This window comes from Seriola lalandi, unplaced genomic scaffold, assembly GCF_002814215.2.
Source record: "Seriola lalandi dorsalis isolate HSWRI2012SDOR001 ecotype SW California unplaced genomic scaffold, Sedor1 jcf7180002054966, whole genome shotgun sequence".
Classification (NCBI taxonomy): domain Eukaryota; kingdom Metazoa; phylum Chordata; class Actinopteri; order Carangiformes; family Carangidae; genus Seriola; species Seriola lalandi.
This window is the reverse complement of record NW_019525517.1, coordinates 744,172-765,928: the sequence shown is the minus strand read 5'-3', so window position 1 is coordinate 765,928 and position 21,757 is coordinate 744,172. Positions and strand designations below refer to the sequence as shown.

Sequence of the window (21,757 nt, the reverse complement as noted above, 5' to 3'; positions counted from 1 at the left end):
CCCACCCCCTCCACATATTTCTGTTTCCTCCTAACTCATCTCTTTTGCTGTTGGACAATGAGTTGACTTCGGTCACATGCATGATAGGAGATCTCATAGGGCTTCAGTAGGTCTCTAATTGAATTGTCTGAGCAGCTAGAGATGCTCATTTGAATCTGGAAAAGAGAGCGCAGTGAAAGACTGGCACTGGAAGAGCATTTCATCTCCTGCGCCCGTCACGCCGAGTCCCATGCAACATTGATTGCCTGAAAAATGGATCAGTTAGACGAGTCTGTTTGAAACGCAGAAGAAAGGGTGCGTGCAGCTAATGCCTTTCCATATTTGCCCTCAGCAGAGTGTTATCATGCCTTACGTGATAACATCTGTTAATAGTCTTTGTTTCATTTCGAGTTGTCTTACGAGCCATCGGGGTCACAGCCATGACCACAACCACGCTCCTGAACAAGCAAATGCTGAGAAATAATGGAAAGAAAATGGCCAGAGTAATTTTTGGCACCAGGTTTTAGAGCCAGTCTCTGAATGTTATCACTCTCAAAACAATACATATTTAATAGGTTTGACAAATTATATTTTGGTGTTTCATTATATTTCCCTCACATTATCTTCCACTGATAAACATGGGTAATTGGAGCTCATAGACAACCTAAGCTCTCTATTTTCTGCCTATTATTGGTTGAAGATGGTCATTTCTTAGTTGCTGTGATGTGTGGGAAGCTTTGGCGAAGTGTAACTTAACGTTTTATTATCTTTCATGCATTTTAGGGTAGCATAATCTGCCGGCACGCCTTAAAAGAATTAAAGCAACATAAAATCAGCCTTTTCTTTCCAGGTATATATCTTTTGTGAAATCCATATAAATAATAGATCAGAGGCCCCTGTGGTAAACTGCTACCATATCTCTGGCTCTGAAGCTGTAAAATGAAAACCTCTAGATATATTAAGATGACATGAAATGTTTCCTTGTTCTGCACTGCTTACCATTTAAGAAATACCTTTGACACTAGTGTTTTATCTGCACAATTACTGGTTTTGTTAATGAGATATAATGAGCTACCATTTTGAAAGATTCTTCAATGATGGGTCTCCCTATTGTTGTTGCGCCGTGCAGGCTGACTCCAAGCACTGGCTGTCCCTGGAGCCGAGAACATGGCAACTAATTATTCCGCTGTATTCTGTCTGATGTTGTGAGTCCCTGTACAAAATTAGTGAAATTGATAATTAATGCATTTAGTTTGCAAACTATTATTTGACTCTGTCTATTGCAAGAGGAGAGCGTTGACATTTATTTTCTTAAATTCTTGTGATGAGGAGCATTTCATACTCTCCAGTATTTTTTGTGATAGTTCAGTTTTTCACTCATCCATGGAGTGAGGAGTGTGAGCCCTGGATCTGTTGTGGCTGCAAATGTTTAGAGTGACCTTGAAGTGTATGCCCACATATATCAAATATGTTGGAGATGGTGTTGGCTTGGGGTTTTTTGTTTTTTTTTACTTTACTCAGCAGCACAAAAATGTATTGAGACACAATGAAAAAGAGGGAAAAAAGGTGAAGGAGAAAGAAGACGCAAGAGTGATGTTATAACTATCAAATTCAGTTTTTGTCTGTGGATGTGAAAGCTTCTCTCTGACAGGTTTTTGGTCTTCTCCTCAGGAGTGTGTGGGGCTAGCAACGCTTCTCATCTGATCTAACTACAGTAATCTGATATATATCTTTAACATTTCTGTTTACAATTGGGAAAGGATTATATTCTGTATGCGTTCAGTTTGAACCAGGCTTGTCTTGTCTAGTGAGAATGAAGGTTTCCAGATGCTAATCAGATTCGTTAACAAGAACAGCTGTGTCTTCCTTCCATATCTTATTGCTTTGAAGAATTCAGTTCGTTAACAGTGGGTATCTAGTTCTGCTTGATCACGGGAAGAGACATCTTCCCATGGCATCTCCACCAGTCCCTTGAGAGTGATGTAGCCTTTGATCCATTGTGATTTTAGTCAAATTAATGTAATGGATTTCGATGTGGTGCTGAAGGCTCTCAACATTAAATTCACATTTCAGCGTTTCCCTTGTCATTCAACATTAAATCCTGCTTACAATGAAGTTTAAATTCTCCTCATAGGAGCTTTGCTTCACTGCTTGAAGAACAGTTTGGAACAATGTATTAACACAACCAGATTAACAGTATAAGAAATCTGATTGATGAATATAGCCTTGGTCTATATTGTGATCGGTTCCCTTTCAGTCCAGTCGAGTGTGAGTTAATTGGCTGAACAATAAAGACACATCCATTCATTTTCAGTCCTTTGTGTAGGATGCCTGTTTTAAATTTAGATGTGACATGGACTCAAAATGGACTGAAGTGACTTGTGCATTTGTATGAGTCACACTGAGTAAGTCTTTGTTCAGATGAGTCTGCATATAAAGGGCACAAAATCAGTCAAACGAGAAAGTCATTTTTTAAAAATGTACCATTATCCCACTGTGAGTCACTGGAAGAGATGCTGTCTTACTGTCATGGCTCAGTCTGTGAAATGTATTTAACCATTGGTAAAATTCAGCGTCCGGGTTGATGCTGATTCTGATGACTGTTTTCTGTGGATTATTACGACTCCGATTAGCAGCTACACTTGGTTTGACTGCCATTTCTCAAGTCCACACAGGCCACAGCATTGCTAAGTATTGTAAAGTCCACAGAGGAGTAAAACATTCACCAATAAAAGCAGACATGATACTGATAACTTCAAGTATGAGTATTATTTAAAATTAAGAAGGGTAGAGTAATAGACGTGAACATGGTTTGCCTTTTCCTGTTATATATTTTTCATGCATTTTCACTATATAAAGACAGTTCGACACAAATGCTTTCATCCAAGACGAGTGTGACTTCCCTTCATGCATACAATGCACCCATAAATGTCATTTTACTCTATTACACATACAACAACAGAAGTTCAAGTGATGTAACACATGACAGTTGAATGACATTTGACATGAATGACATTGAACATCACTCATTCATTCTCAGACATCTAAACAGAGGGATTATTCAGACCTGTATGTTTAATTTGTGTCAGCCTTTGCATGACTTGTATAACAATGTGCACTTAATGTTCTTTTCTCTCCTCCCCACCCCCTCTGCCCATGCCTCTACCCTTTCTTCACAGATATCTCAGAACGAAATGGTGCCCTGTATCATTTTCATCGCCTTGTTTGTCACTGCGGTGCGATCCCAAGATATCCATCCCTCACAGGCATCATCCTCTATTAGTGAGTCTTGTGACTCCTTGTGCTCCTGCGAGGGGAAAGATGGCATCCTTCATCTGAACTGTGAGCAGAGAAACATCAGCAAAATCTCCCAAATCATAGTCCCGTCAGGTGTGCCCTTCCACCTGAACCTTTACAAAAATGACTTGGTTGAGCTGCGCGCTGAGGAAATGGAAGGGCTTAAGAATGCTCTGTCACTGCACATAGGGGGTAATAGCATACAAGAGCTGGAACCAGGGGTCTTTAGCGCTCTCGGTTCACTTAAAAAACTCCACATAAATAGCAATTTCCTCGTCACTCTGAAAGAGGACACTTTTCAAGGCCTGGTGAATTTGGAGTTTCTCCAAGCTGACACAAATTTTATTCGGGTCATCGAGCCAGGGGCATTCAACAAACTGATCCGCCTCAAGGTCCTCATCCTGAATGATAATTCCATCGAGTTTTTACCCAGCAACATTTTCCGGTTTGTGCCCCTCACGCACCTGGACCTGCGTGGAAACAAGCTGCAGACACTGCCTTACGTGGGGTTTTTGGAGCACATCGGCCGGATAATGGAGCTTCTCCTGGAGGACAATGACTGGGTCTGCGACTGTGACATTTTACATTTAAAAATCTGGATGGAAAACATGAGGGCCCAGTCTGCAATTGGGGATGTGGTATGCAGCACACCACATCACCTTAAGGGAACCATTCTGGCTAAAGTGAAGCGGGATGTTCTGTGCCCGTCTCATGCAGATATTAACCTGGAGGAGCCGTCGAAGTCGCTGGATATGGTCGTTACGCCCTCGTCCAAAGTGTCTCAGGTTCCCAAGTTGGTCAACGCCAAAGATGACGCCAAGGTACCGACCCCCTCTCACTTTCCTGGCAGCCCTTGTGTGGAACACTGTTCCTGTCACAATCACCCTGTGGCTGGGTTTTTGATGCATTGTCAGGACAGAGGGATTCAAAAGGTGTCGGATATCGGAATACTTCAGCAAAGCCCCACTAAACTGGTCATGACGGGAAATATGATTCAGAAACTCTTGAAATATGATTTCGTCACCTATGATAGTTTAGAATTGCTCAACCTGGCGAACAACAGAATTGATTACATTGATAATGAAACTTTCCTCAGCCTGAGCAGTTTGAAAAAACTGTATTTGAATGGTAACAGAATTGAGAAACTGTTTTCCACAATGTTTGTGGGGCTCCACAACCTTGAATACCTGTATCTGGAATACAACCTTATCAAAGAGATTGCCCCAGGCACATTTAATCCCCTGCCAAACCTGAAGCTGCTGTCATTAAATAACAACCTGCTCAGCTCTCTTCCCGCGCAGATATTTCGCAACGTGCCCCTCACCAAATTAAACCTGAGGAAAAATCTACTTATGCACCTGCCAGTGAGCAACGTGCTTGATCAACTCGACTCACTGGAGCAAATTTATTTAGAGGACAACCCCTGGGACTGCAGCTGCGACTTGCTCAGCCTCAAACAATGGGTGGAGAAACTCAGAAAGGACACGGTGGTGGGCTCCATTTTGTGTCACACACCAAAGAACGTGATGCAGGCTGAGCTTAGAAGTGTTCGTCATGAGACTCTGTGTCCCGGTTTAGGGACCTACTACCCTATGTCTCCAGGTGGCGAGGAGAGTGTGACAGCTACACTGGGGCCTGACAGCAGCGGCAAGAGTTTGTTCAGCCCACTCACAGACACTGTCCCACTCTCTGTGCTCATCTTAAGCCTTCTTGTTTTTGTCCTCATGATTATATTCTGCTCTGCAGGGCTGGTGGTGTTTGTAGTACACCGCCGGCGGAGAAGGGCAAAGAAAAAAGCAGCGGAGGAACAGCCCCGAGAAAACGCCAACAGTAGTCCCATCCACTTACATTACAGTATGTATGGGCAGAAAACTACACACCACACTCTGACCCAGAGAACAGGGTCTGCCAGTCTGTATGAAGAGAGATCACATAGTCCTATTGTTCAGATCTGCCGCAACCCCACCTACTGCTCCCAGCACAAGGAGCACGACGCAGATTTGGATTATAGCCTGGACGAGCCGGGCGCTAAGCACCATCTCTGCCGGAGTATCATGGAGAAGGAGAACACGTCTCCTCTCACGGGAAATCCCAGCTCAAAGTTCAGACCCATGACTGGAGAGTGCCCTGCAGAGTTCGTCACTCTCGGGAATCCCAACTCCTTGTACAGGAACATACTGGAGCGGGAGAAGGAGCTGCAGCAGCTTGGAATAACGGAGTACCTTAGGAAAAACATGCCCCAGCTTCAGTCTGCTGTGGACATGCAGGTCCCGGGGCACCAGGAGGAGTTAAAGCTAATGGAGACAATTATGTACACAAGACCACGTAAGGTCATGCTTGAGCAAACTAAGAATGAGTACTTTGAACTCAAAGCTAACCTGCATACTGAGCCAGACTACTTGGAGGTTCTGGAGCATCAAACTGCATTTAACTGAGCTTAAGCAGCAGAAGAAAGAAACGACGTATATTATGTTTTGAACCAAGTGCCTTGTCCTGTTTGCCCTCTTGTTCCACAGTGTGAAATATGTATCATGGGAACATCACTTTAAGTTTTACTGTAGCACAGAATGTAACTGGTTTATTTTTGTGACCTTGTATTTGTTGACAGCCCTGTTATGTAGCTGGTGAACAGTGTCATATATTTGGCCAAATGTAACTTAAAGAAGCTGTCGCCGTCTGTTGAGCAGACCTGGGTTGAAACCCTCTTTGAAATTCACTCAATCAGCGTTTTACGATTGATTCAATTTCCATGGTGTTACTGCAGCCAAATGAATTGATCCACAACAGCGCACGCACACACCCCCACGTCTGACAGGATAAAGCAGATGTTTGGAAAGACGGGAGTGAATTTCAATCACCACTTGACCCAGAATTGCTGTTTAATCAGTCTATCCTGACTCTGGGTATGACCTGATTACACCCTCTGTCAACATAAGCCAGCTGGATTGCTGTAACCAGAATGCTCATTGTGCCGTAGAGTCAGCAAAATGCCAACATTGGAAAACAGCGATAGTGGTGGTTCCACGGCTATTCTCCTGTCACTTCTTTGGATCGACCCATCCCACTGCTCAGCTGCAGTCTATGGGGTCTTTATTTATTTTTATACAAGCTGATGATACTCACAGAAAGGATGTTATTTTTCTCTCAATCAGTAAATAGAGCACTTAAAGTACAGTATATAATACACAACTGTAGTCTTGTAAAAATGCATTGCACTAATCCAATGCCATAAGATGGTGCATGACAATCAACAAAGTCCTGCTGAAATTTTTTTTTTTTTGAATTTCTGCCAGAAAAAATGAGCCACAAATGTGTATGATCCTTCAGTGTGTGTGTGTGTGTGTGTGTGTGTGTGTGTGTGTATGTGTGTGTGTATGTGTATGTGTGTGTGAGAGAGATCGTATTTCACGTCACTATTTTATGTCTGGTGATACTGAAACAGCATTCAGGAACGTTGCTCCCTCCTCATGCTGTCATTGGCTGATCTTGAACTATTGGAACTGATCGGAGGCGGGGCATATTAACCTGTTAGCACATGAATGGTTACTGTCGAAGCAACATTACCCAAGACCATGCAGACCAACCTTTCTCTGTTTCTCAGCTCGTATTAAAAGCAGTGGACCACTGGCGACTGACATTTTTCCAACGTGGACATTGTCACTCTTCAGGATTTATACCACACCCTCCATTCAACTTTGAAACAGTTCATGTAAGCACACACTCTGTAGCTTTTCTACTTAACTAGATTTATTATTTATTCTGTATATTTTGTATATACTTATGTTCCATTATATCTATGGTTTTTGTGTGCCTTCAGTGCTGTACAGAATATAAACAGAAGTTGTAACTGAGAAACAGGAAATAAAGAATTGCAATATTACATGAAGGTGGAAATGAATTTTGGTTTAACTTTAAACTCCAGATTGTTACAGCTGCTGCTTCTCTGCAGTGCAGTGTGTCTGCTAACTGACACACCGCTCGCCCCCACCGAAACAGAATGGCGTTATCAGCCGTCCACAGTGCAGATGTTATACTGTACATGCATACATGTACTTGTGTAAACACCATTTGGTTGTTTTCCTGTTGTGTGAATAATTCCCCCCCCCCCACAAACAGCTCAAACCTAGTCCTTAATCACACAACAATGGCTGCAGGGTTTTTTCACCAGCCGTGGTTTTCTGCATGACTTTCATTTCCTCCTTCTCTGGGGAAACACTGGACCCTCTCTAATTCCTCCATTTTCTATCATAATTGATGTATCTGAAGCTCCTTTGCAAGAACACACACGTAACCTCTCAGCTTGAAGTGCCAAGGCGCACAGACACACATGCAGCACTCACATACAAATATAGATGCCAACCACGAACATGAATAAATAAATGTTTATAGATTTGTGTGCAGACACACATCATTTAAACTCATAGAGACAAACAGATCTGTACGCGCGCACACACACACACACACACTCACACACACACTCACCACTCACAGCAGGGAAGACGAATTATCCTCTGCAGCTTGTTCCTGTGAGACTCATAAGTAATATTCTCCTCTAAAGGTGAGACATTAGTAAAGTGCAGAACTGTGTTCAGAGTGATTCTTTACTTTAGGGGCTGACTTCAAATAAATGGAGTCACTTATGAACTAAAGCTCACCAAGGTGCCCGTCTTCCTGCAAACAAACTGCGCCGTTAAACCTGTTTAATTAGATAATATAAACTCAGAACAACTCAAAAGGTAATGAAGTATATAAAATTTGTCCTGTTTAGTCATATTCAATTTAGAGTCAGGGTGACCGAGCGTCTTAATTACGTGTCCAAAACATTTTCTACCTCTTTTTGATTTGATTTGATTTTCCCCTTAGATTATCTGAATTGTTCTAAATGAAAGAAAAACATGGCTGAAGGGAAAATATATTATAAAACATTTTCCAATTATCAGGCTCATTTTCATTGTAAATGTTTAGTATTTGTCACCAACACTTTACATCATATAGCGTCTTTGTCTGACACTTGCTAACATGCTGACATCCTCTCGCTTTAACATCACAGGTTCGCCCACATAGAGCAGGTAATGTGATGAGGTTTTGCTGCATGAATTTACACAACAATGATGAAAAATGGTGGGACATTACAGCTAAGTACCTCTTGTTCGGTATAAGCTATGGAAACCTGGCTGTAATGACTATGGATTTTCATGTTTTGAGGCACCTGCTGCAATGTAACATAGTTGTCCACACGCTGATGTACCTACTATAATCACGTGTAAATCAGTTACATGGACGTACGAATAATGGCGCTAATTGTAGCATTCACAATAAGCACAAAAGTGTAATGGTAACCACTGATGAAAGGTAGACAGTATGTTGTTTAGACACACAAAGCACACAGTCTGGATTCACAGAGTCAAACAAACTCACAGACTTGAACTCAAACAATACGCCAGTAACCAACTGTGACTATTTACAATTCATTTTGAACACTGCCTTTGTTTGTTTTGCACCACAGCTAGAAAAGAATCATATCTTGTGACCTGAAATGTAATTGCCAGACTGAAAAATAAGGTTGTTGTTTTTTTTGTTTTTTTTTACACATGAGCACTCAAAAACAACAGCAAACATAAATAATTCTTTTGATACACCAAATAACACATTACATTATTGTAATGTTAGTATTTGTATTCCCTCCATTAAGGCAGGCAACAGAGAGGACTTATTGGAGCGTCCAGTGTCTCATTTGCACTGCAGATGATATATTAGCTTTATTAGCGAAATGCTTTCAAAGAGCAGTCTGAAAAATCTATATCATCTCACCCAGTTATTATATTATAAAATGGTCTATCTGTTACATCGTCCTCCAACCACAGGCCATTAATATTCATATCTGCGAGCACAACAACAGAACATCTCTTCTGGGCGTCGTTATCGATCCCTCTTTTGCATCCGAGAGCATCACCAGGTTCTTTATAGTAAGCTGCAGTCAATTAATGCCTCGCACATTACATTATTCAGACTGCACCTCTTCCTTGCCTTTTAATTCCTCCTGGCATTTAATGAGCAGTGAGTGGCAGAAATACAGAACAATCGCGCTGTTGGATATATAATTGCTGGAGGACAAGAAGGGGCTCAGTACATGCAGGTGGAGAGATGCAGGTCTAAATTTGAATTTAGTTACTCTTCCTCAGGCGTGGATGAAGTCTTCAGGATTAGTGACCTATGACAGTGGTGACCTACCTAGAATTAGTAACCTATTCTATTTGCTCTAAGTGAGTCAGATAAACACTAACATGATACAGGTTCTATGAGAATCAGTTTATTAAGCCAAAGTCTTACATTCATGGAGGTCCATTTTTGGTTAAATGTATTAGAGAGGTACTGATTCAACTTAACGGTCGTTTGAAGAATTTAATTAAAACAATAAAACAATTTAATTATTCAAAATGTAGTCTTATGTCATCTCTGGAGGTGCTTTCAGACAGCGAGCAGTCTGGTGTCTGAGCTCCCTGAATCGCACACCTCTTCACCAGCGGATAAAAATATCCAGTATCATTGAAGAGAAATAATCTAGGAGCAACATCATCTTCAAAGTTTGAGAGTCTTGGTGCGGGTCGATAAATAACATTTTGTGACACATCGCATCACAACATGCACGTATGCTGAGGGCTGTTCGTAGGAGTGGAGGACACCGAGAGCATCGCCCCCCTCAGAAAAATTACAATACATCGACAGCAACTGCTCGCTGTCTGAAATCACTTTGACAGTGTAGAATGTAGCACAGGACTGAAGAACTATGACAGCGTTTTTTTGAAGCTGTAACAGACCTGTCTGCGTCATGCTATTTTCAACGAGTAGTTCTCAACCTAGCAAGGTATTAAGAATTCATCAGCCTTTGCAGTGACACGTCAAGCTGCTTTAAAATTCTCTCCATGTCATGTCTGACGCTGGATTCCACCGGTGGTCACTTTCATTGACGGAGCATTATTTAGAATGAAGTGCACATCCATCAATACCTCGCAACAACCATCCAGTTTCTGCTTTTTACTACTCAGGGTCACGGTGCGGGGAGGAATCCCAGCATGCACCTGGGCAGTGGAAGGCAGACATGCATAAAATGCAAGTTTATGTAAAGTGATACAGAGCATTGAGCATGTTAGAGCATAAAAAATTTGGATTAAGTCTATTAAAATGTCAGCTGATGCTGTAATTGCTGCCAAAGGTGTTTCTAATGTATTCCACAGACGTATACATGACTACTCATATATTCCACTGAACTCAATTAGATTTTATCTGCACTTGGTTCCTTCTTATTTTTGTCAGTGTGTGTATTCAAGGCACTGAAGTGACATTAATCCATATCATAAGTGTCCACATGCTGTGGAGTGTGTTCAGGAGCGTCAACCATGAGGGGGGACTTTGTCTGTCAGTACAGCCCCACTTCCTGACTGAACTGTAGTCTGTTACACAGCTCTACCCTGGGGGCGATCTTATGATGCCGGCTGCCAAGCAGAGCAGCTTGCTATGAAGCCGTGGACATTGAGCCCCTATCCTGTTGTTCACTTGGCACACTGTTTAAACACAAAGCCGGTGACCCAATTTTTGCATCTGAACATCAGAAGTATTTAGTCATGGGATGTACTGTATTGAATCGTTTGTTCAGAGAGCGGCCTCACAGGTATAGCAGATAAAAACCTGTTATATGAAAGGGAGAAATCCCTCAAACCGCACGTTCAAACTGTCCTCTGACAATAGATTTTTGAAATTTCTGGCTGTGTTTTGTTGTTTGTTTGTTGTAGACATTACACTGAGGCGTTTTCAGTGCTGCTGCTGTGTCACTCTCTCTCTGAAGCCACCGCTCTGCACCAGTTTCCCCACCCCACATAGCCTCAATAGACCAGAATGCAATGCAGCCCTTGAAAAACACTGAGCTTTAAGTGTCTGATTTCTTCTACACATGGAAAAAAAATAGTATTACAAACTTCAGTAATGTCTCTATATGCACAGATCACAGCTGGAAGTTCAGGTATTTTCTCTGGCATTCTGGGAGATGCAGGAAATAACTACCTGGACTTGACACAACAGGGTACAGTGAGAGAGAGTGGGCGCCAGACAAAAGTAAATTACAGCACTTCATCACAGAAAAAAGCTCCTGGAACGTGTCGAAAATCCCAGTTTAATGATATATAACAGTGTAAAAGTATTTAAGGGAGGATTTCTCCTTTTAATGGAGTGTGTGCAGTATTTTATCAGGTGTTACATACAGTACAGCGCAGCTCCGTGAAAATGGATGGGAAGTAATAGAGGAAAATGTAGAGTGTGAGTGAGACCATAACCAGTAGATGGATTAAATGGTGGGTAACACGGGGACGTACAGATATAGATGGTGTTTTATGAATAGTATTGATTTGTTCTGTTCTCTTCAAAAGAGCTTTTTTTTCATCTTAAATCCATTGGGAAACAATTACTGTTTCAAGGAGTCTAGTGTATTGATTATCCTTGTTGATCATACAGGAAGTGATACAGATAAGGGGATTGCATTAGACACATTTGTAAGCTTTGAGCCGAAAAACCTTTATCTCAATAGAGGATATACACTGATATGATTCAACCCCCATCAATTATCCGCTACCCGCTGTGGATCTATAGGATGTCTTTGGATTTAAATGAGGCCACATGAGTGAAATGTAGCTCAGCATCAGGATATCATTTTTAATCTGAGAGCACACCAGATGCCACTTCAAAAAGGAAACAAAAAGTTGAAATCCAAAGTATTTCTCTCTAATATTAAACATTCAACACAAAATAAAACACATTCAATATTTAAAAACTGATCTGCTGTCAAAAAAATATCTAAAATAACTGTTATAATCCTTTGTAGAGGCGTTTCCTGTAGCTGCTAGCACAATAAAAGCCACAGGGTTGAATGCTTCTAATGGTAACTAGCAGAAGTAGGACATCTTTGTTTGTTTGTTTGCATTAGCAGTAACTGAAATCCTGCATGAGACTGGCAGACACCACCACTAACAATGAAAGCTAGCTCCTATATAGAGATGATTAAATTACTATATATAGTATCAAAACTGAGTTTGACTTCATTGACATTTTATAGTATGACATTAAAAAAAAAAAAAAAAGTCCAGTCTCCTTCAAAGCAGAGGACAGACACCTCTGATGTTAAAATACCCAGAACTGTGTGTGTGTGTGTTCATCTAGGACCACGCTGCTCCGAGCGAGACGCGGATTGAGAAAATAGGTTTTAACTTTAGAAAGTATCACTTTCACCTTTATGGCCCTAAAACTTCTGCCTGAACACTCTGTAAATGTGGATTGCACAGCAGCCCTTCACCATTTCAGCGTGTGCCACTCACTCCCATGTGAGAGCATCAGTGGCAGACGCTGAATGTTTTGCGATAGCCACTCGGGGTGCATGACCACTGCCACTTCTGTGTAAAGTCATTTTCAAGTGGACCATTTAAATGAAGAAAGCCCGGTATTCAGCTGGAAGGTTACATCAACTTTGTTCACCGTTACATCACTACTGGATCTTCAACTGTTCACTCTGCCCTGTCGACAGTTTGCCCCAAGCAGATAAAAAGGCAGCAACTGACACAGATGTAACACGTGATGCTACAAATGACTCTGCTTTTGTTCATATATAAAAGAATTACCTATACACTATAAATAAATAAACCATAGCTCAGTGAGCCTCAGCCCAGAAGTGCATTATTCCCTCTCTATGGATTCAATGACTTGAATTTTACAGGCGAGAAAAAGCCTACTCATGCACACTTAACATGCATGCGGCATGTATGCGAGTCCCATAAGAGAATACTCTTTGTTACATCTTGGAAAACGCAGCAAGAGCTTGTGGAGCGTGAGGCGAGGTCGGGTGTGACATGACCGTCTGCGTTCAAGAAGCAAGAGGGAGCAACGCCCTACAAGACGGAGCGAGTCACAAGTCACACTTGTGCTCGCTGCTTTAGAACAAATCTCCTCATGTGATCACACTGCAGAAATATGAGATGGTAGCCCAAAGTGTTTCTAATAATATTGCAGGCTAATGACCCATTTCGGAAAAGTGCCCAGCCCGGCCCACTCGGAACGCTGAACAGGATCACTGATGGGCTTTCATGGCTTGAGAAGACGTGCAGGCAGAGCAGCACGAGCCATCCGTTCCTTCCTCCACTGAATGATGGTGCAATTAAATGTTTCATAGAGTGCCAGCATCAGTACTACCACTGCAGTGGCTCCCAGCTATGTTGTTCTTCTTCCTCAAAGAGCTGTCATGCAAAGCACAAAGGAGATGAGATGCAAGTCTCTCTTTTTTTTTTTTGTTTTCTTCTATTTGCCTCATTTTTTTTTTACTTTGTCTAACTTTCTCTTCCTCTCCTCCTTTGTCTCGGCATCCCAGAAGTGCGTCTAAGTCATTTCAATTAGAGAGGTAAACTTTAAACCTTTGCCCTCCAAATGATCTCCCTGCACTTCACAATGCACATGAACTCCTTCTCTGTTGTGTATTCTATAAGGTGTGGATGTCTAGACCAACAGGGAAGAAAAGAAGAACAGACTCAATCATGGGACTTTTATATTTAATGTGCTGCAAAATATCAATACTCCAGAAATGATATGTTTTTGCTGCCAGGCTTTGTACTACATGCTGCCTTGTGTCCTTTTAAAACCCAGCCATCATAATAAATTCATGTTACACAAAAGTCATGAACTCTTCTAGGCACTTCTACATTTCCATCTTGGACCCTAAATGAACCACTTCACTCCTTTTGAGCTCCAAAGCAAGTGCATGTTGACATGGATGTTAATGTTATTCATATTCTGTTTGATAAGAAGCCTGAAGAGCAGTGAGTGACGTCCTATCTGCCATACATGTCATGTCATGTCAAGTCATTAGTAACAGATTAGTGCCGTTTTGATATTCAAAAAGTGGTTGTATTGTTTCGCCTGCAGCAATGTATAATAAAACGGGAACGGGGGCGATGAGGCCTGACAAGCTCAAATGTGCTCTGCTTTTAATTTTACCACAAAAGGACGTTGCACACAACACCAGAACCATGAATCCAAATGTGGTATGTGATCGGAGGAGATGAGATCCATAGTGTCAGTGCGAGGGACATCTGATTCTCAGGCTTTTTCCAGAAACGATTTGCAACCCCTATAAAAAAGGAAGTGATGTACATCTGGCCAGTTGATTCTTCTGTTTGAAGTGCGGCCTGACGGGAAAGCAAACTAAGCGGCTGCTTTGGGCTCCAGGGCCACTGGAGCATTCCCAAATGAACAAATTAAAAATGTCTGTCACTTCATCTGTTCGTGTTTTGTCATGGTTTTGTTGTCACTGAGTACTTAATCATGGCTATAAAGGGAATTATGGATGTTTTGTGTGGCCGTATGATCCATGAGGCCTTTTTGTGGCACCAGGAAAGGTTTTGGCCTGCCCTGCTCTGGACTGTGGACCGCAGGTAGCTTTGGTGTTGCATCTCCCACCTTTTCACAGGGTTATTCATATTGTTTCTTTTAATAAAAATGATTATGTAAACACAGCTTGAGGCTAGCTTGAGGCCAATGTCAAACAACATGCACCAGACTGAAGAGAAAAAAATTCAAATTCATAGTAAATGATCCAGATCTCCCCCGACCTGGCTCATGAACCATCCCTCCACCAAGTTCAGTGCAAATCAGTTCACCACTTTTTGTGTAATCCAGCTGACGAATCAACAGATGGGGGGGGGGGGGGGGCACACACACGACAGAACCTCCATCGCAGAGGAAATTAACTAAAGTAGATTAATGTGTTAAATCATCTCTACAATGATCAATAAAGTACCAGATAACTATGAAAACAGTGCTGGGGTGGAACAAAGCTGCTGCCATGTTGTCATCATTCTTTAACATCTGTCAGTAAGTTTCTGTCTATTTTTTCATCTCCCCAAAAATGCTTCCTTGTAAAAAAAAAAACACTGTAACACTTGTTTATGTTTTTCTTGAAAATCGAAGAGACAGATGTAAAGTTTTGGGATGCAAATCAACAGACCTGTCCCGGAAGTCAGTCCACCCTGCTCATGAATCAGACATGACTCATAGGTCACATCCCCCAGTTGTCTGGAGTGTCTCCACTCTCAGTCCCAGACACACACTTCCACTGTGTGTTTGAGGCTTAGTGATTTCACCACAGGATGGTCCTAAGTCCCTGAAGTCTCTTCTGTGGATTTTTGAAGCCTCTTATTTGGAATTATAGCCAGTCCTTAATCTTGTGGATTTAAGAGAAGCGGATTGCTCTCAAAGAAAAGGAAAATATACTTAAGAGAGAAAAAAAAACCCCATTCATTTCTGTAAAATTGACAATTAAAAAGTGACTGTTTTTCTGAGCCATTCCTTTATGATTAAAACACCTTGAAACTGCAAACAGGTTCCTAATGTTTCAGTCATTTTGAATGCACTGTTCTTTATCTCTGTAGTGATATACTCCATGATATCTGCAGGAACAGCTGATGTTTCAGAACAAGGCGAAGCTTTCACCTGCCATCTTTGAACTTGAACTACTTTCATCCCTCAACTTAAGAGAGTGCGGCTCTAGCATGCATTTACAGTGAATTGCAGAATTTGCCTTTTTCTTTTTTTTTTTTTTTAAACTTCAGCAAACTTTAAATTCATACAAAAAAAATATGTGCGCATCCTCGGCTCTGGGCTTCATGTGTTCCTCCTGTTGTATCCTTGACGTTAGAAGTCAAAACAATTAAGTCATCCCTCACCCATAGGCCTGTGTTGTATAGAGGCTGCAAGAGCTGAGGGAGGAGGCAAAGTTAAACACACACACACACACACACACACATTCCTCCACACGGAAAAGGCACATTTGTTGTTCCGTTTTTTTTCTTTGTCAGAAATGTGGAACATATTAAATATTTATTCCTACCGCACTTGTAGTGTTGAACCCACGTGAGAAATAATAATTAAAAAAAAAAACTAATTAGCACTAGTTTTATGCAGAACTACAAATACAGCACAAGTTGTTCCATATTTAACACACACACACACACACACACACACACGCACAGATTATTCTCAATCCTCCCAGGAGTTCAGAATGTAATCAAGGACAGTTTTATATGGTGCGGTGGTTGTTGTACCTACACCTGTAATAAATGTCAGCTGTAGGAGAGCACAGTAAATACTGATGGCTCAGGACCGGGGAACACACACACACACACACACACACACACACAAACACAAACACACACAAAGACGAAGGGAATGATTGGTTTGGTTTATGTCATTCATGCTCAGCTGAAACTGAGACCTACATACATACTGTAGATTTGCATACCACACAATGTACATATGAAACCACACACACACACACACACACACACACACACACACACACACACACACACACACACACACACACACACTCCCAGCTTGTTTAGGAATGATTGCTGGGTCTTGACTCTGCATGACCCAGTACACATGGCTGCTTATAGTGGGAGCAGGGATGCAAGCTTGTGTGTATGTGTGTGTGTGTGTGTGTGTGTGTGTGTGTGTGTGTGTGTGTGTATGTGTGTGTGTGTGTGTGTGTGTGTGTGTGTGTGTGTGTGTGTGTGTGTGTGGCCCCCCTGCTCCCCCCAGAGCTTACTGTTTCCATGCTTATTGAAGCCAGCATGTGCTTTTCGATACCACCCACTGCAAAGCTCACAGCCTGGGCTAATTTGTTCCTGATGACAACATCACACACTCCTACATGCCCACATTTACACACACACACACACACACACACACACACACACACTATGCAAAGCCTGTTGGCGTTCCCGTGAATAATAATAATAATTCATCATCATGTGCGTATGAAGTACATTTTCAGTCAAACTCAAACTCCGCTTGTGCAGATCAATAATTTGTGGAAGTTCAGAACTCCAAACGATCTGTGAGACACATGTGAACTTCGCACATGTTGCACACAGACCCTCACCCTCCCCGATAATGCACACACGCAAAAGTGAGTCTCTCCGACATGGTGAATCATGGCCAAATCCCTTGGAGCATTTTTTTAATTCTCTTCTTGGTTGTTGTTGTTTTTCGGTGGGATATATGATGTGCTCCTGTGGTGAAGAGGACACCACTCAGGCTTTTGACACTGCATTGTCATCCACCCTGTTGCTAGTGAGCTCCAGCTCCAGTCATCCACTGTGAGCTAGGTCACAGGCTTCAGCAGGAGCCCCCCCCCCCTCAACACACACACACATACACCCAAAGGTGCACAAGCATATGGGGATTTGTGTAACGGGATACACACACACTTCTCCTCGGCAGGAGCTCGAGCCTGCTGTCAGTTTGGTGAAAAGAGGCTGTGAGCCCCCTGGAGTTTGGCCTCTTCTTTTCCTCTCATCTGCCGGATTCTCCCCAATTCTCCTCACCTCTCTCTCTCTCTATCTCTCTCTCTCTTTCACACACAGACTCTCAATCCTGCTCTCTCCGCCACCGTTCCCCATCTCCTTTTCCGCTCCAACACAAACCCCTCTCTCGTTCATTCACCACCAACCCCCTCCCTTCCGCAAAATGCAGCGCCATGCCACTATCTGCCCCGTGCTTCTTCAAGTTACGAGCTATCTCACATGCAGCTTCTGTTTTTGTGCCATCACCCTGCGGGCTATTTTTAGCCGCCTTGCTGCACCTACACAAACGAGCCAGAGCCTCCTCCAACTTTACCGGAATCTGATTATGAGGTGTGCATCGCCCTCGGAAAGTTAGACAAGAGGAGGAAATCTCCAAAGATCGAATCTCTTTTATTCTCTGGGCTTATGTAGCAGACCTGAATCCTGAAGGAGATAATAGGGATGTGACTGCAGTGCGTCTGTGTTCTCCAGGTCTCCTCTTCTTTGGTTCGAGCTCGTTTTCCTTTGTACTTTAAGACACCGAAATCACTCAGGCATTTAAACTATGTCCTCTTAGCTTTTTGCTGTCAATCACTAATAGAGAGTGTACTTGTACGCCCAGGGGGATTTTTTTTTTCTTCTAACCACTCTCTCTTAGTCTTGCTTTTTTTATTATGTACCTAGACATCTGGCTGTTTTTGACAAGCATCGCAGGGGTGCCAGCACCTCAGGACATAAATGGGAGGATGACCTTTTGTCGCAGTCTCACTTTTACTTAATGTTACTCCAGCTTTTCAGCATTATGTATTTTTGGATACGCTCAGCTTGTTCGCCCTCAGAAAAATATCTAGAAAAGAAAGTGGCGCACATGCCCTCATTTGCATTTGGCTGACTTCACTTGTGGAATTAAAATGAATGAATCCACTGACCTAGAATCACAAACACCATAAGAGTGCACAAACAAACATGGAAAAAAAACAAAAAAACAACACACACAATGGCATGACGGTAACATTGTGGTCATTCTGCACCTGGAAGCTGAATATATTTTTGAAGTGTTTTGGTTGGGAGGAGGCAGGCCTGACAACATACCAGGGTTCTTCTCTTAGGTAGGGTGATGTAAAAGGTGTCAGCTGTATTGGTTGGGTTAATTTTCCACAGGTGTGACTCAAATGACAATAGCAGCTGCCATTTTGGAGCAAATCAAAGAGTTGCCCTGAAGGGAACCCCCTTTACAGTACATAGTCGCCCAGTGTGGTGGGTACATTATCTCAATGTACAAAAAGCTTTATTTTTGTGAGGGTTTTTTCTCAAAAATAAAAAACTACTGCAGCAAATTGTAATGCTAACATAAAAATAGCAACAGACTTAAACAACAGTGCCACTTTAGCCTACATTTAACTTTTGTGAGATTTTTTTTTCACAATAATAAAACCGACAAAAGTTACTTACTAATAGCTATTAGCATACATATTAACTTGCTTACAACCAAAAAGTCTTAATCTAATGTTAAGAAGCAATTAGAGATTATAAAGCTACCTCATCAAGAAACCAATGAACTTGAATCCTCAGCTCACGAGCAAAGTGCTTCTTTAAGCAGTTTGATTGTGGACAAAAGTGATGGATGATCTCATAAAAAGGGCCAGCTTTACATCCCAATGATCAAGATCCTGCCTAGGAAAAAAAGCTGTCTCTGGGTAATGGCTCTGGGGAAGGGGAGATTCACCCTTAATGGCTGTTTTCAAGTGCAGTTGAGAACATGCAAAAACAAGCTTAATTTCTACTTTCTTTTCTTTTTTTTCTCCTTTATCATGTTCTCAGTGACTTTGCAGTTCAGCACAAAGGCACACAGAGGATTACATAAATTTAAAGTTTATTATACATAACACGGGCTACAGGTAAGGAGCAGTCACTGTGACTTCAGGGCAGCTTTGTGCTAAATCATGGATAAAATATGGAATATAGTGACAAGCCCCATTCCCTTTTGTGTCAAGATAATGAGGCACCGCAAGGTTATGCATAGGATTACTTTAATAACATCAAAGAAGTTTTCATATTATTTGGGCTCTGCATAAAGCCAGGATCTCCATATAGGGCTGTTTAAGGTGATGCTCTGGTTTGTCTTTCAAGGGCTACAAAACTTTGTCCCGGTGCATGAAAATGTCAGCTGTCAATTACAGACAAATGAATGAAATATTGGCGTTACCGAGTTTCCTCACTGTGCACTCAGTTAGGAACTGAGATGAGGAGACAGAGGATGCCAGATGCAATGTAATATACAATTAAGAGCTTCACTGTTCAGTGCCAAAATATGAAATTAAAGATTTAATGTGATTGCAAAGTGTGTGAGGCATGGTGTCCTGAGCAGGGACTGTAATGTTCAGCCTCTGAGTCGGTGGTTATTTCACGACTCAGATACTCTTTTTAGCTGTCACCTGTTCGAACAGAAGCACTGTTATTTTAATCAACAAATGTGTCTGAAATGGCTTCATACAGGCTTACATAACTCCTCAGTCACAGGTGTTACCATCTATTTTTAATCTCTCATTATGTTTTCTAATAACGAGTAATGTGCCCACTGAAGAATTTAATCCACATGGTGTAATTTGTCACATACTTATATCCATCCACAGAGAGGAAGTGATGGAAATATTGAAAGAAATGATTTTAACTTTTAGTTTTGTGGTTTTTAACCAGTGCAATGATTCATTTTTATGCCTGACATCTTACTGTTTTTTTTTATTTGTTTGGTTTTTCTTTTCTTTTATGAATATCTGGTTCAAGTGCATTATGGGACCAATCACTGGAGGGGAGGGACCTCTATACACATCCCACACACAGCTCCAAGCTAGCGGGCTAAAGTAAACAATTTAATACAAATCAATACTAACAATCTTAAGAGCGCAAGTGCATCAACAGAAGATGTCCATATTTTTTTGTGTATTTCAGATTTTACTTGTCAAAAAAAAAGAAAAAAAAAAAGTGTTTGTAAAATACGTCCTTCAATATCTGGTGCCTGTCCTGTTTGACTTCGGTGCAGAAATGGAGTTTCATGCATCAATTGTGAATGCTACAACACTCAACAGCTGCTGCTGGAAATGCCACCTCAGTGGTACCTCAGCCGTTCCAAAATGTCAACTATCATACCGTGCCAGATTTTCTCACAGTCGGAGCCCATTTTCTACTGTTTGTCCCCAAATTATTGTGCAACAGACGTCGCGCCTAGTTAACATTTTATACATATATATATATTTTAAGCCCCGGTTTCAGAGAAGAGACCCTCGATGGGGAAACATGGATGTGACAAAATTTGTGAGGTGACATGTTTGGTGGGATTATTTCCTCACAGAGACTTGTGGGTGTCAGCTGATTGTCAGTAAGCAAAGAAACCTAATGCTGCACTGATATGAAGACACTCAGCTCTGACACAATGAAGCAACGATTAAACAAACTCTGACAAAAACCCAAATTAAGGCTCCGTGTTTACTATGATGGATTACCTTGCAGGAGCTGTGGCAATTTTCAAGTTGTTTCAAGTACAGAATTGAGTGGCAGCAAATAGCTTCTTCTGAAGGGACGGGAAAAAAAGCTTTGATATGTGGGGGAAAAAAAAAATCCTATAAGCCTGCAGAGTCAATGATTGATTTTTTTTTTTCTTAATTCCATGCTTTGTGCCTCAGAGGGGCTCCATCCTACAGTCACAGGCTAACAGTTTTGATTCGGCAGAACTAAAAGTCTTAAAAGTAAAAGAAAAATGAGGCCATATGTATTGATGGAAGCCATTATTCCCTGATGAAGTTCTCAAAGAGTCAGCTAAAATAAGAGGAGGTATAAACTGAAGGAGTGATTACCATTTGAATCAAGACCTCATACAGATGCTGAAGCACCACTCCTGAATGCGGACGCCCGCTGTCCGAGACATCAACCCCTGCTGCCACAAGAGGAGATTAGCCTCCAGATTATTATCATTATAATAATAATAATAATAAAAAAAAGGCCTGTGAGGAAACCAGCGAGAGTTTTCTGCGGATGTTTTCCCCTTCAATTCCCTACCCTATCAGCTGACAGACTACTGTGGCTTGAAACCAGATTATCAGGGACTC

At 41.7% G+C, this 21,757-nt stretch overlaps 1 protein-coding gene across 1 annotated transcript in view; it reads left to right on the top strand.

The window, feature by feature from the left end:
• slitrk6 (SLIT and NTRK-like family, member 6) overlaps positions 1-7,156 on the top strand; it is a 15,973-nt gene extending 8,817 nt beyond the window's left edge. Inside the window, exon 2 of the mRNA XM_023395596.2 lies at positions 3,159-7,156. Coding sequence (XP_023251364.1) covers positions 3,174-5,711 — 2,538 coding nt within the window. The 5' untranslated portion in view covers positions 3,159-3,173 and the 3' untranslated portion in view covers positions 5,712-7,156. The remainder of the gene's footprint in view (positions 1-3,158) is intronic.
• Positions 7,157-21,757: the final 14,601 nt, after the last annotated feature.